The sequence below is a fragment of the Propithecus coquereli genome, unplaced genomic scaffold, assembly GCF_000956105.1.
Source record: "Propithecus coquereli isolate 6110/MARCELLA unplaced genomic scaffold, Pcoq_1.0 Scaffold51, whole genome shotgun sequence".
Taxonomy (NCBI): domain Eukaryota; kingdom Metazoa; phylum Chordata; class Mammalia; order Primates; family Indriidae; genus Propithecus; species Propithecus coquereli.
In genome coordinates this window covers 6,500,516-6,513,797 of record NW_012150952.1, presented here as the reverse complement: position 1 = coordinate 6,513,797, position 13,282 = coordinate 6,500,516, and the positions used below count along the sequence as shown (strand labels likewise).

Genomic DNA, 13,282 nt, shown 5'->3' with positions numbered 1-13,282 from the left:
GTCTGGACTTCAAAGGACAGAAAATAGGAAGTGTAACCCAATGCACCTGACCCCATCAGGAACAAGCATGGCCAGGTCACTGTGAGCTTGGCCACGATGATGTCCAGGGACAGGGCAAGGAGGGAGCCCCCCGCCCCGCCCTCATACACACACAGCCCAAAGCTGTGTGGCACAAGCAAGACAGAAGCAGACGCCAGAAGTAGGACAGGGCCAGCCAGAAGCCCATGGCCAAGGCCTGGAGTCAGAGAAGGCAGGGAAGAGGGGAAAGAATGGGGGCGGGGGAGTCTCCCAGCCAGGAAGCTTTACTCTGTCTCCGCAATCACACAGTGGACGTGGGAGTGGCCAGCCACCAAAGGGGGCAAGAGGGCCAGCTGCACTGTGTGGATCCTACAGCAAGCGCCCTGAGTCGTAGGATGCCCAAGCTCACACATGTCACCCTGCAGGCCTTGTGTCTCAGCACCCACAGTGCTCAGTGGTGCCTCACCTTGGTCAGCTAACATAGAAACATCGCCCAGGTGCTGTCAGGCCCAAGAGTGTCAAAAAGGCAATTTGGGCCAGGCGCGGTGGCTCATGCCTGTAATCCTAGCACTCTGGGAGGCCGAGGCAGGCGGATTGTTTGAGCTCAGGAGTTCGAAACCAGCCTGAGCAAGAGCGAGACCCTGTCTCTACTAAAAATAGAAAGAAATTAATCGGACAACTAAAAATATATAGAAAAATTTAGCCAGGCATGGTGGCGAATGCCTGTAGTCCCAGCTACTCGGTAGGCTGAGGCAGAAGGATTGTTGAGCCCAGGAGTTTGAGGTTGCTGTGAGCTAGGCTGATGCCACAGCACTCACTCTAGCCCGAGCAACAGAGTGAGACTCTGTCTCAAAAAAAAAAGGCAATTTGTTGTTTCCCAAAAGAAACCTCTAGTCTTTATGGAGATTCCAAGCTGACAGAGCCAGGAAGCAGTAAGGACCACACTGGAACCCAACTAATGCTCCCAAGCCCAGAGTCCCTCTGCAGCCCACCTGAAGGGTGAATGAAATGTCAGAAGAAGAAGCTGGAGGGAGAGCCTCCCTGCGGGCCAGGAGGGCTCAGCCACAAGAAACCAGCACAGCCTGATAGGAGAAGGAAAGACACTAAGAGGGAGGGGACAGCGGTACCTGGCCTGGGCAGAAAGCTCAGTGAGGTGGGAAAGGACCGAGGAGCCATGCTCACATCCCCAGGCCGAAGAAGAAAGGCAGGGACTGGCAGCAAAGGCAGAGGGGTAGGGGCCAGCGGTCACGGATTACAGCTCCACTCTCCACTGCACACACACTTTGACCACAGAAGCCCAGGGCCCTCTACACTGTAGCTGCAGCGGGTTCAGACACTGGACAGAACCTGCACCTCGCCTGAGCCCCTCAGCTGCCACCCCACAGGGCACGTGCACCCACACACCCACCTCCACCACCACCAGTGGAAGCCGGCGCCAACGCGGGATCTTTCCCGTTAAGACTGCGCACAGCCTCAGGGTCCTGTTCAACACCGCGCCCAGGGAGCCACCTCCCTCAATCAGCTGGCACACGAGATGAACCCCTCTCGGTCACTCCTGCACTGGAAGGTTCTTCTTGAAGAAATGTTCCACTACTTGTGATTCACCTCTTTGCTATAACAACAAAGCACATGGCTGCATGACTAAGCTCGTGAAAGGAAGACGCTTTGCAAATTACACATTGACATGTCGTCGTGTCCACGTCTCCGCTGCTGGAGACCAACTACCCTTCTGCACACATGGACGGAGCAGCCTTCTCTCTTATCAGTTTCTCATCTTTAAAAGTTGTCTTTGTCTCTGTGACTTGATCGTCTGGGCAATGAGACACATCTCATGTGGAGATCAGCCACCCTGCGAGCCTCCGCCCACCTCATCTCTACCCTCGCAGGCAGCCACGTCACCTCAGGGGTAGGGCACATGCCTCTGAATACCCTTTGTGCCAGGTTGTTCTTCCGCAGCTACAAGCATAAAAGACACTTTGGAATCTTCAGCCAAATTTTACCCTTTTGTTTAACTCATCTCTGGACACTTGAAAGCACAGGCCTCCTGGGTCCCAGAGACTCAATCACCAGGGTTTATTTTCTTAATGGGAAGACAGGGTCTGTCTCAGAAAACTGATGCGCAGAGGTTTTAAGCCAAACAAAATGCCTTCGAAGTCAGCCAGTAGAAAACACTCATATTAGCTTTAGCATCCTAAAGTCTTCAAACCTTATTTTTTTAAATCTTAGATTCCATTCCTTACCCCACAATTCTTCAGTTCCTTTTCTCTTCATGATGAGATTTAGTCATCAGAGCCAGTTGGCCCTCTGAACATTTTTCTGGTGTCTGGAAATAGGATCGCTTTGCAGGGACCAAAAAATTTATTTTCTCTAGCTAACCTCATAAAATGCAGACTTCTCATGCCTATCATAGATTTTTTTTTCCATATCTGTGAGTTTATGCCCACAATATGACCATCAATACTTTCATTTCTTTGAGGGATCGAAGCTAGATTAAGAAGGCAAGTCATACACGGTTTGCTGCAGTATGTTACATCAAGTGGTCACCCTAAAAATCTACAAAGAAAAGTGACAGTGCAGAGGAGCACAGAGGTACAAAAGCGTGGGGCCTCTGAACCAAGCTCTCACTCCAGCCTCCTGCCAAATGCTTCAGAACCGCTGCACTGTAAGACCCGTCTCCGCCGCTAGCTGTGACCATCAAAGCAGAGCCCCTGTGGCCTTCATCTTCCCTAAAGTTTGCTGGTTGCTAACCATGAACGCTCTGCTCTCTCCTCCTCCTAACGGGTGCAGGGTTCCAAAGTTAACACGGGAGAATTCCAAAGGCACGTCACTTCCAATTCATCAACACACAGTCCTGGATTCTAAACATTCCTATACTTAATAAAAACAGGAATGAAGGAGAAGAGAATGTAGGGTGAGGAAAACATTATTTTGGAGAAATTTACTAGATAGTATTTTAGACCCATCGGACAAAAGCTGATCCCGGATCCTTCCAGCCCAATCGTGGGTGAGAAGGATGGTCTTCAGGAGAGCGGTGAGTCGTGCCAGGCTGAGACAGCAGCCGTCGGGTCTGATGCCTGAATAACTATTTCTTATATGGTAAACAGCGGAAATAATCTTGAAAAGAAACAAGGGCTCAAACAACTGATGTTTCCCATTGTCATTTCAACTGGAGATTGTTCCAGGTTTTGTCTTTTTTCATCCCAATGGCAACTAATATTGCCATTTGGGGAGCGAAAGAATATGTCACAACAGGGGGAGGTGCTTTATAAACATGATGCACACATTCCATCTTCTATACATAGCCAAAAGATACTATGTAGCGCTATTACAATAAATCTATTCTAGATCTTGCCAATAGTAGAAAATGGAATGAGAAAGAGGGCTTTTAAGACAAAGGGAAAACTTTTCCTTCCTGGGTGCTGATAATAATTTATATGGCCAAACCCTCTCATCCGACATACTCAGGCCTGAGACAATTAATAGTAAACAACTGGTTAAAGCAGAGTATCCTTTAAAAATGACACATACACACCTTAAAACTTTATTGTAACTCACAGCTATGCTGACCAAACATGACGGTCTACCTGTGACAAGGCACAAATGGTTCTTTGAGAAACAGCCTACTAACTGGAATTCCATATAGACCTCCTTTCACTAACCACTCCAGTAACGAAATCTGATTTCCAATGTCAGTTTCTTTGAAATCAAGCAAGAACAGGAGATAACAGCAAAGAGTAGGATCCTCCTAGATTTTTACAATCTTCCCCCCGACTTTTCATAGTTGTTATAACCCACCTTCATTGACAGAAATGCTTTTGTGGTAACTAATTTTGAGTCTTTTCCAAAACATTCAATGAATTTTCAAAGACACCATGCCCTTTTATATGCTCATATTTAATCAGCTTCTAAAATATTTAGGTACCATTTCATTATGTAATTCCAATAACCAGTGCAATTGGCATAAAGATGTTCGGGAGCAAACACTGACCATGTAAGCACCCAGGCTGGCCCTGGAGAAGGAAAGCACATATGTCGAGAGTGGGCTCTGGTGCCTGTCGTGCTCAGCATGCCACGGGAGGAGACCTGTGTTTTACATCGATTACATGAGACTATAGGATACGGAAGTTAACGCAACCAGTCAACCACATGGAAGCTGTTTAGAAAAACTCCTGTACTTGAAATATTTAAGTACATAGTGCGAAAGAGTAGATTTTCTTAAAAGGAGTTAGCTCATTTGGATTTTGATCTAGCCCATTTTAGTGTAAGTCTGCTTTCTACAGCCTTTCTATTTCTAGGAAATAAAATTCATATTCATGTCCCAAATCTCTCATGGCTATCAGCATATATTTCAATATTTAATTTCAACGGTATTCAATAGCACATTACATGCCTGGATTTGTTCTAGATCTGGGATGAGGGTGGGGGAAGCTTATCCAAAGTCATGGTCATAGGCCTTTTCTTTAGGTAGACAGAATTTATACATATGAAAGTAACTGGAAAAATATGAAGCGGGTAATAAAAAAGCAACTGGTTAAATATAATCAAGGGCCCATGTACGTTTTACAGTCACTCAGTGCTACTGGCAGTTGAGAAGTGAACAGTCAGTGTTGGCTGAAGGTCCTACAGATCTTACTTTGTTTCCAGCAAACTTGCAAACCTTCCTGACACCCTGATCTTTCAGGCCCTGAGGCTTATGAGTCACCTGCACAATCACTCTCTGGCTACAGAGTGAAACAAAGGTAGTTACTCGAGATACCTGCACCTCACCACACGTCACACCAGGTGAGGTAAAATTACATGGATTCCCTTCCATGTCCAGCTCCCCTGCCCATCCCAGGGTCTCCAACAGAGAAGCAGAGAGAAGGAGGGACCAGAAACAATCCCTTCCACTCTACCCATGGATACCAGGTGCAGACAGGGACTCAACAGGATGCTTTATGTTCTCCTAAGCAGAGGCCTCAGTGAAGACCCTAACGTATATGAAATAAAAGCAAAACTACTCAGATATGAAAAACTTCTATGCATAAAGTGAATTTTAGTTTCTTTTGTTTCTCTTTTTATGATATTACATTCTTGCCTCAACTTGGCCCAATACCAGGAGCAAACCAGGCCACAGTTTCAGGGACCATTCACACAGAGGTTGCCTACTTAGCATAAACAACTGGCTTCACTGCCATTGATTCCATGTCTATAGGTGGGGAAACCAATGGGTCCAGGAAAACTAATGGCTGCAGCAACAGCCCCAGCAGCACCCCTGAAAGCCTACAGCAAGCTGTTCTGAACCACAAATATATCTGCTTATCACCATTGTGCTCTGTATCCACGTGTGCTCCCTGCTTGCACTGACCCAAGATTTCCCTTTTAACCACCCAACAGTAACCTGGAGCCTCAGACACCACTTCCCCACAAGCAAACATCACAGAGCCACCAGCAGGCACAGTGGAGGCTCACTTCCAGGGCCTAGAGGCTCACACTAGCACCATCCCAGGAAGAACCTCATCTCTTCCAGCACCATTAAGAAGAACCTCACCAACGATCGTCTTATCTCATGCTCCAGCCACTAACCAAAGAGCAAAGGAAGTTAGAATGAAACAGGGCTTCAAAAAGTACTACTAAACATTGCTTCGCTAGAACTCTAAGAGCCCACGAGAGGGGCTAGCCCAAGTAGACAGCGTAACGGTGAATACTGTATCCCCACAAGTGGCGTTTCTCATCACGGGTTTAATCCCGGAGGGCAGGTGTCACTCACCGATGCAGGCATGGACCCTCACTGACAGCTGCGTCCGTAGGATGATGCTGTGCTTCTTGCCCCGCCTAACAGAGACAGGAGACAAAACATGCATATCAGAGGAGTCAGAAGACAAAGGACACCTCCCAGGCTACCAGTCAACTGGAGGGTTCTTTCCAAAACATCTGAGAGAGACTCCAAATGAGCAGGGCCCTAAACTGAACAAGAATCTATCCTCTGACAGTGTTGACATCACAGGCCTTTAATGAAAATAAAATAAAGTTTGAACTTGTTAGATTGGCACATGCGTTTTATTGCCAAGCTCATCAACTCATTCCATCCAGAGTGTGCACAGAGTCATGCTTAACCATGTTGGGGAAATTTTAAAATCTGTGTCCATGAAGTGAAACCCCTGGAATGCAGCAACACAAATCTGCTTGTTCATTCCCGTGGCTATTTTTACCGTTTTTTTTTTTTTTTTTTTGAGGGGAGGGGAGATAGGAAAAGGGAACACATCATGGGGTAACCAGAGCCACTTTGCTGTATATCAATTCAAGACTGTTATGGTTTTTCTCCTGTACTCTTACACGAAGATGAGAACTTACAAAAGGAGGCTTATAGACTACTGTTTATCAGGAATCATAGGCTGATTATGAAGAACACCAATTCACATCACACCCTGTCTCACCTCTGCTTTTTTCTCACTTCATTTCTCACGAGGAAGAAAAAGGATGGACCTCCCCAGTTCCACTCCTACTACAGCTCATCCTGCTTTATGCAGAGAACTAGAGCACAAAGCAGTGGACGGAAGAAGATAAATGAGAGCAAACATGAGTCCTAGTTACCTTGGGGAGTTAGGGGGAACAAAGGCTTTGAAGTTAGGAGAGAAAGGGAAGCCAGCCGACAGGGGTAAGGCAGGGCCAGCCAACGACAGGGCAGCAGGTGGCCTGGTGGGCCACTCAGTGGCTGGATTCTCTTCCCCCTCCTCACCCCTTCCCACTGCAGCTGAATTTATAACAGAACCTAGCAGTGCTTTTCTGCCACCTGGTTTTGTGGTTGTGCTGGAGAGAAAGGAACACAAGCTCTCACCCTGGCACACTATTAATATTGTGATTATGAATCCACAGTAATGACTGCATCGATCATATTTTTTATTCTTGAGACCAGATAAGGGGAAGGAAGTATGGTTTAAACCACAGTTTATTGATTCTTTTAAAGAAAAAAGGAAAACCAGTTGCATAGTCCTGGAAAAGTATATAGTGTCCTCCAGCCGAGCAGCTGCTTGCAGGTAGAGAATCTGCATTCAGCACCCTTCGAACTGCAGTGAGCCCCTCCAATTTGCCTTGTCTGTCCATTTGTTTTAAATTTTCTATGTGCAAGGCACTCCTCTCAAGGAACTTGCCACAAACACACAGTGCCTACAGCAGACAAGCTGAAGATTCCTTATAAACGAAGATTTCTGCAAAACTTATTCTTCACCAAAAAATCTTTCATTCTCAAAAATCCTGACATTAACACTCCTTCAACTCTAGTGGCCACACTAGGGAGAAAGTTTCAATTAAGTACATTCCATTGAATTATAGACAGCCTTTTGTTTGACCTGCCAAGAAAGGTGTTCTGGGGGACGGGGGTGCAGCTGGGAGCAGAAGACCAGTGAACCCCTGATGGTAGCCAGACTCTATGAGAAACTTAAATCTTAGTCTTCCAACCGCAAGGATGTTCTGTAATTCACATTATCAGCAGTTATAAGTCAATGGTAAATGTCAAATAAACAGCAAAGTACGTGCCATAGATGCCCAGCGGGAAAGAAAGCATGGGATGGCCAGGGAAGATATTTCAGAACACCCGAGTTCTGGAGAATTTCAGAAAGTATTCATTGATAGCCCCTACTTGTATCTCTGACAACTGCAAAGTTGCGCTTTGAGTAAGTACTTGTTTTCCCACAGAATTCTCTGGTCCCGCAGTGAGCATATATGGCAGTCACTCTGGAATTCCAGGCCCCTAAATGAAAAAAAACTAGGATGATCTTCCCGAGGAAGCCACAGCAAGCCCACCACTCTGGAGGGGTCACCTTTTCTGGGCTTCCGTGCTGACAAACCAGGTAATTGCTTTGGTTAAGTTAAACCCTAATGGAATTTAAGAAAGCATAAAACAAACAAGGCCTACTTTTTGTAGTTTTATCACTTATAATTTCTCTGTTTCAATATTGTACCTCCTCCCTTGCCTGCTCCTATACATGAAAGCCTATAATTAAGGAAACCTGTGTGGAATTGGGAGCCAAGAACCATGGAAGCAGGCTGGGGGTGGGGGGACCCAGCCCCAGATCCCAGGGGTTCAGGGACGAAGAGGGGGTTGGCCACAGGGGTGGAAAGTGTGGCCAGGTTCAGCCAGGTCCACAGAAGGGTGCCTGTCCTCTTTCACCCCTCTCCACCCTGGCTTTCACCTGCCTCTGGTGTGGGTACTACTGCTATGCCCATTTTGCAGATGAGGAAAGTAAAGCTTGTAGATATGATGTGACGTGCGTACATGGCTGGTGGAAACAGACCCGGGCCTGAAAGCACAGCATCTGACTCCACGGTCACCTGCGCCATCCTGCCCTTTGCTGCACAAGGCGCTCACTATAGAACTTTCTACAGGGTTCACAAAGGATAAAAGAGTCCCTGTTTTCCTAGGTAACTGGTATAACCTTAATACTAAAACCTGACCAAAAAGATACATAAAATCTAAGGTGCAAAAATTTAAGAAAATCTTAGGCCGGGCGCGGTGGCTCATGCCTGTAATCCTAGCACTCTGCGAGGCCGAGGCGGGCAGATTGTTTGAGCTCAGGATTTTGAGACCAGCCTGAGCAAGAGCGAGACCCCGTCTCTACTAAAAATGGAAAGAAATTAATCGGACAACTAAAAATACATAGAAAAAATTAGCCGGGCATGGTGGCACATGCCTGTAGTCCCAGCTACTCGGGAGGCAGAGGCAGGAGAATCACTTGAGCCCAGGAGTTTGAGGTTACTGTGAGCTAGGATGACACCACGGCACTCTAGCCCGGGCAAAAGAGTGAGACTCTGTCTCAAAAAAAAAAAAAAAAAATTTAAGAAAATCTTGACAAACCAAATTATGTAATATGTGAAAATAATACCATAGGACCAAATAAGATTTATCTTAAGAATTCCAGAAAAACTGCATAAAGTCCGACATATTTATTTTTATATTACATATTATACATACATTACATATTACATATACGTATATGTGTAATTCTTGAATTCTTAAGAAAAATCTTATTTGGTCCTGTGGTATTATTTTCACATATTGATATATATATATATATATAAAAAACAGAGGACATTCATCACAAAGTCCCTTTAAATTTGATAGCTTCCCTCCACCAGTATATTTTCTAATTGGCTAATCCTGACATATTGGGGAAAATTTGACTTTTATGTCTTTCTTTTACATACAGCCATCTCGTTGCTATTACTGATTCTAAAAGTCTTTTTTGCTGATTCTTTTGGCTTCTTTTAGGAAAATAATATGTTTAAAAATAATTATTCTATCCTTGTCTTTCCAGTAAATACACCCTTTTCTTCTTTCATGGCTAAAACCCTTAGAGGAAAATCAAATAATCGTGGGTATACTCCCCCACCACAATGGGACACTGTCAGTGTGGGTTCAGAAAATATTAATAAGTCATTAACATTTATGGAATGCTTATTGTGTGTGCCAGGTGAGGTTCTAAGTACGTTAAGCAAATTTAGTCTTCACAAAACTCCTGTCAGGTAGATAACATTATTGTCATTTTAAAGATCAGGAAGTTGAGGCCCAGAAGTAGTAAGCAACCTAGCCTGAAATCTCACAGCTAGGAAGTGACAAGAGCTCAGGGTCAACCCAGGCAGTCTGACCCCAGAGCCATGCCCCTATCACCCCCCTAACAGTTGCCCCCCAGGGGTGTTCCTTCATTCCACACATTTCCTGGCGCCTACCATGGGCTGGACTCCATGAGGTGCACAAAGAATTTGCTGCTCTAAGACACAACACAGAAATCCTACCTGCTTCCTGGCCTGCCCTGCAGATTTCAGACCTGCCATCCCCACAATTACACAAGCCCATTCCTTAAAAACAAATGTCTAGATAGGTGGATGACAATGACCGATTGATAAAGAACTACCCTAGCGGTTCTGTCGCTCTGGAGAACCCCGACTCATACAAACTTTGGTATCTGCCTTCATGAAGCTTCCACATTCCAAAGATAAAAATCAGCGAGAGGCTGTTAGTGTGAACTCCCTGTTAAGCACCTTAGTGGTCTGTTCCTCCCCGACATCGGCATTCCCGACCAGTTTCCTAGCTGCCACTCCCTCCGAGTCCGCGCTTTCGCAGCAGAATGAACCGGGAATGGGTACCGGCATCTGGTGACCCAGAAGGCGCAGGCAGCTCAGCTCGACCTGAAACTCCCCAGAGAGACTCGGATTCCTTTCCTATCAGCACCGCCACGGCCGGGGAACGTCACCAGCTCCTGAACAGCCACTCTTCGGAACAGGCGGCCACAACCACCCCACTGCTCACACCCAAGGCCAGCGCTAACCCGAGTGCTGAGGAACTATCTGAAACAGACGCGCAATTCAACAAAACGCCAATCAAGGCAGGCGCACAGGCGCACATCACTCCAGGGGCTTAACGGCACTACCGCTAAAGGAACTCTCTGAAACTTCCTGGCTTCTCAGAATACACAGGTTTCTCTCACAGTAATGCGGCCTTGGGAAAATAAAGTCTGGTTTAACCAAGCAAGGCTCACAGAAACCTGTGTCTTAGTTCTGCCTCTAAACGGAACATTTTTACAAGAATAACATCTAGAGACCTTTGTGACTATGAGAACAAGTGCTTGCAATTTATTTAGTATACAGCCAAAAGCTTTATGACTTTTTCTAGCAACCAACAGTGGAACTGATGCCCCCAAAGATTCCTTCACCCAAATGAGAGGCGTTAACTTATGGTTTCGGTCAAGGGCAGAAACAGGGCCCAGGGGCCCCCTCAGCAGTTGCCCCAGGAATAAAAAGTCCTTAGTAAGCTTCTGTCCTGTGAGGCTCGACCAGCACTGTCTCAGGGAACAAGAAATGGAGGATTTGAACCCATCATCAGCCAGTAAAAGGACTGTGCTAGCTAAGATTAATTTGCTCAGCAGCTCAAAGTCCAAGCAAGAGAGCCAGCTGCCCCCACATTCATCTCCAGCTGTGTTCTGCTGTCCCCGGCCAGACTGTGGAGGTGAAAAACAGACTGAAGCCAGCTGTGTGATCTTTGACAAGTTACTTAACCTCTCTAAGCCTCAGCTTCCTGGTCTATAAAATAATAACTTCCACCTTCTCCTAAGGAGGATGCAATCAATTAATGCAGGTACCATGCTGTGGACATACCTGGCCTGGGGTAAACGCTGGGTCATGTTAGCCAATGCTCCAGTCAAGGATATTGCTGTTCCTTCTCTCAGCCTCTCCCCCTCCCTCTTTCCCTTTCTGTCTTAATGTCTGCCTTTTCTCGTGCCTCCCACCTCTCTCATCTTCTCTCCTTTTTATCTTTCCTCCTCCACTGCCCATTTGAGAATCTACAACCATAATCTAGTTCTTATTATTTGATGCTCTTTCCTGATCTTCAATTAAAATTCAGTGACTTAACATCCTAATTCTTCAAGGGACTATACTAACATTTGTCACTCCTGTGAATGTAACCTTGGGTGCACTGGTCTCTGAGGACCAAGCCACCTACTTCAATGAGAAGGTGTGGAGTCAGAGATGCACAGGGATCCATCTGGAAGCACCCTGTAGGTCACATCCTGTAGTGACGCCTGTGAACTTGAGCAGAGGGGTTGGTGAGGAGGGACCCACGGAAGCTCTGCCTCCCTGACACCTGCTCGGAGAGACCGCTCTGGTTTCCCTCACCTCTTGCTTCAACAAGATGACTTGAGGCCGAGAGAATGCACTTTCTTACTGCACTCGGGTCACTGTCCTCTCAGCCAGTGTCCTCCTCTCATCACAAAAGCTGGAGCTTCTCCCTGGACCCAGCCCAACCTGTCACCAGCTCAGAGTCTGTCTTCCATAGTCATTCCTTGACATCCCTTTCGTAAGTCTTAATGAGGTATATTGTAGGTGCCATAAAACCCACCTGTTTTAAGTATATAATTCACTGGTTATTAGTATATTTATAGATCAGTACAGACATCACCACAGTCTAACTTTTGAACTATTTCATCTCCCCAGAAAGCAAGCTCATGCCCACCCACCTGCAGCCATTCCCTGCTCCTACACCCAGCCACAGGCAGCTGCCAACCTTCTGTCTCTATGGATTTGCCTTTTCTGGACACTTCATATAAACAGAATTGTACAATGTGTCACCTTTTGGGTCTGGCTTTCACTTAGACTAATGTTCAAGGTCACCAGACATCAGATACATTTGATCCCATTCTGTCACTTGTGTTTTCACTTTATCAGTTATGTCTTTGTGAGGTGCAACAGTTTTTAATTTTGATGAAATCCAATTTATCTATTTTTTTCTCTTGTTGCTTATGCTTTTGGTGTCGTATCTAAAAGACTGTTGCCTCACCCAAAGTCATGGAGACTTGCTCCTGTTTTCTTCTAAGAGTTTCATAGTTTGGGCTCTTACACTCAGGCCTGTGATCTGTTTTTAGTTACTTTTTGTGTATGGTGTGAGGTCCCTGACATCTTGACTGGCCCCCTCTCCTCACCTTGCACCCTCAGATCTCCCTAATGGGACAAAAGCCCCCAGTTCAACCCGTTCACAGCTCCCAGCTCCTGGGAAATCCTGCTGCCTCCCCTTCTCACCATCCCCCATCCCCAGCCTCCGTCCTCACGACTCTCCACTTCCTCCCTCTCCAAGAGCACCCCAAATCTCCTCCCTGCCACCCCTGGCCTTGCCTCGCTCCTCTCACAACTTGACTTTATGGCATGGTGTCCTCAACTGCCCATTCTGTGAAATTTCCTCTCTCCTCGCGGAGGCAAACACTACTAGTTACCTACCCAATACCCATTTTCCCTTTCTGCCTTATAAAGAGAGCCCAATTTTGTTTGGGGTGGCAATGCACATTCTCCACAATGGGGCACAGTTGTTATCAGTAAACTATAGGTGGAAGTTGCTGGAACTTCGGGAAAACTCTCTAAAAGGGGCAAACCCAGCCAGCTCCAACATCTGCTCTTCACTTTTCCCACCTAAGGGAGGGAGCACCAGCTGTCGCTGTATATTCATAGTAACAGAAGGAGAAGGTTAGCCAGACACACCCATGATTCACAGCATGACCATGAGCCTTAGCACTGGCCAGTGGCATGTGAGTGGGAGCTATGTGTGCAAGGAAGGGCACAAACTCCCCTTGTCCCTTCCCTCCTTGCAGATGAGATGGTCAGAGCTGAAGCAGCCACCCTGGACCCAGAGATGGAATTCTCATTTTGAGGATGCTATAACTATTTTACCATTCCCAAAGACAACTGCCTACACAAGAAAGAAATGAACTTTTATCTTAAACTGCCTTATTTGGGGATTTCG

General features: G+C 46.3%; 1 protein-coding gene across 3 annotated transcripts in view; it reads right to left on the bottom strand.

The window, feature by feature from the left end:
- The window catches only part of FHOD3 (formin homology 2 domain containing 3), a 447,358-nt gene that overhangs the window by 373,258 nt on the left and 60,818 nt on the right, over window positions 1-13,282 (bottom strand). For all 3 annotated transcript variants that reach the window (XM_012656604.1, XM_012656605.1, XM_012656603.1), the window contains exon 3: window positions 5,768-5,832. In XM_012656604.1, coding sequence (XP_012512058.1) covers window positions 5,768-5,832 — 65 coding nt within the window. The remainder of the gene's footprint in view (window positions 1-5,767; window positions 5,833-13,282) is intronic.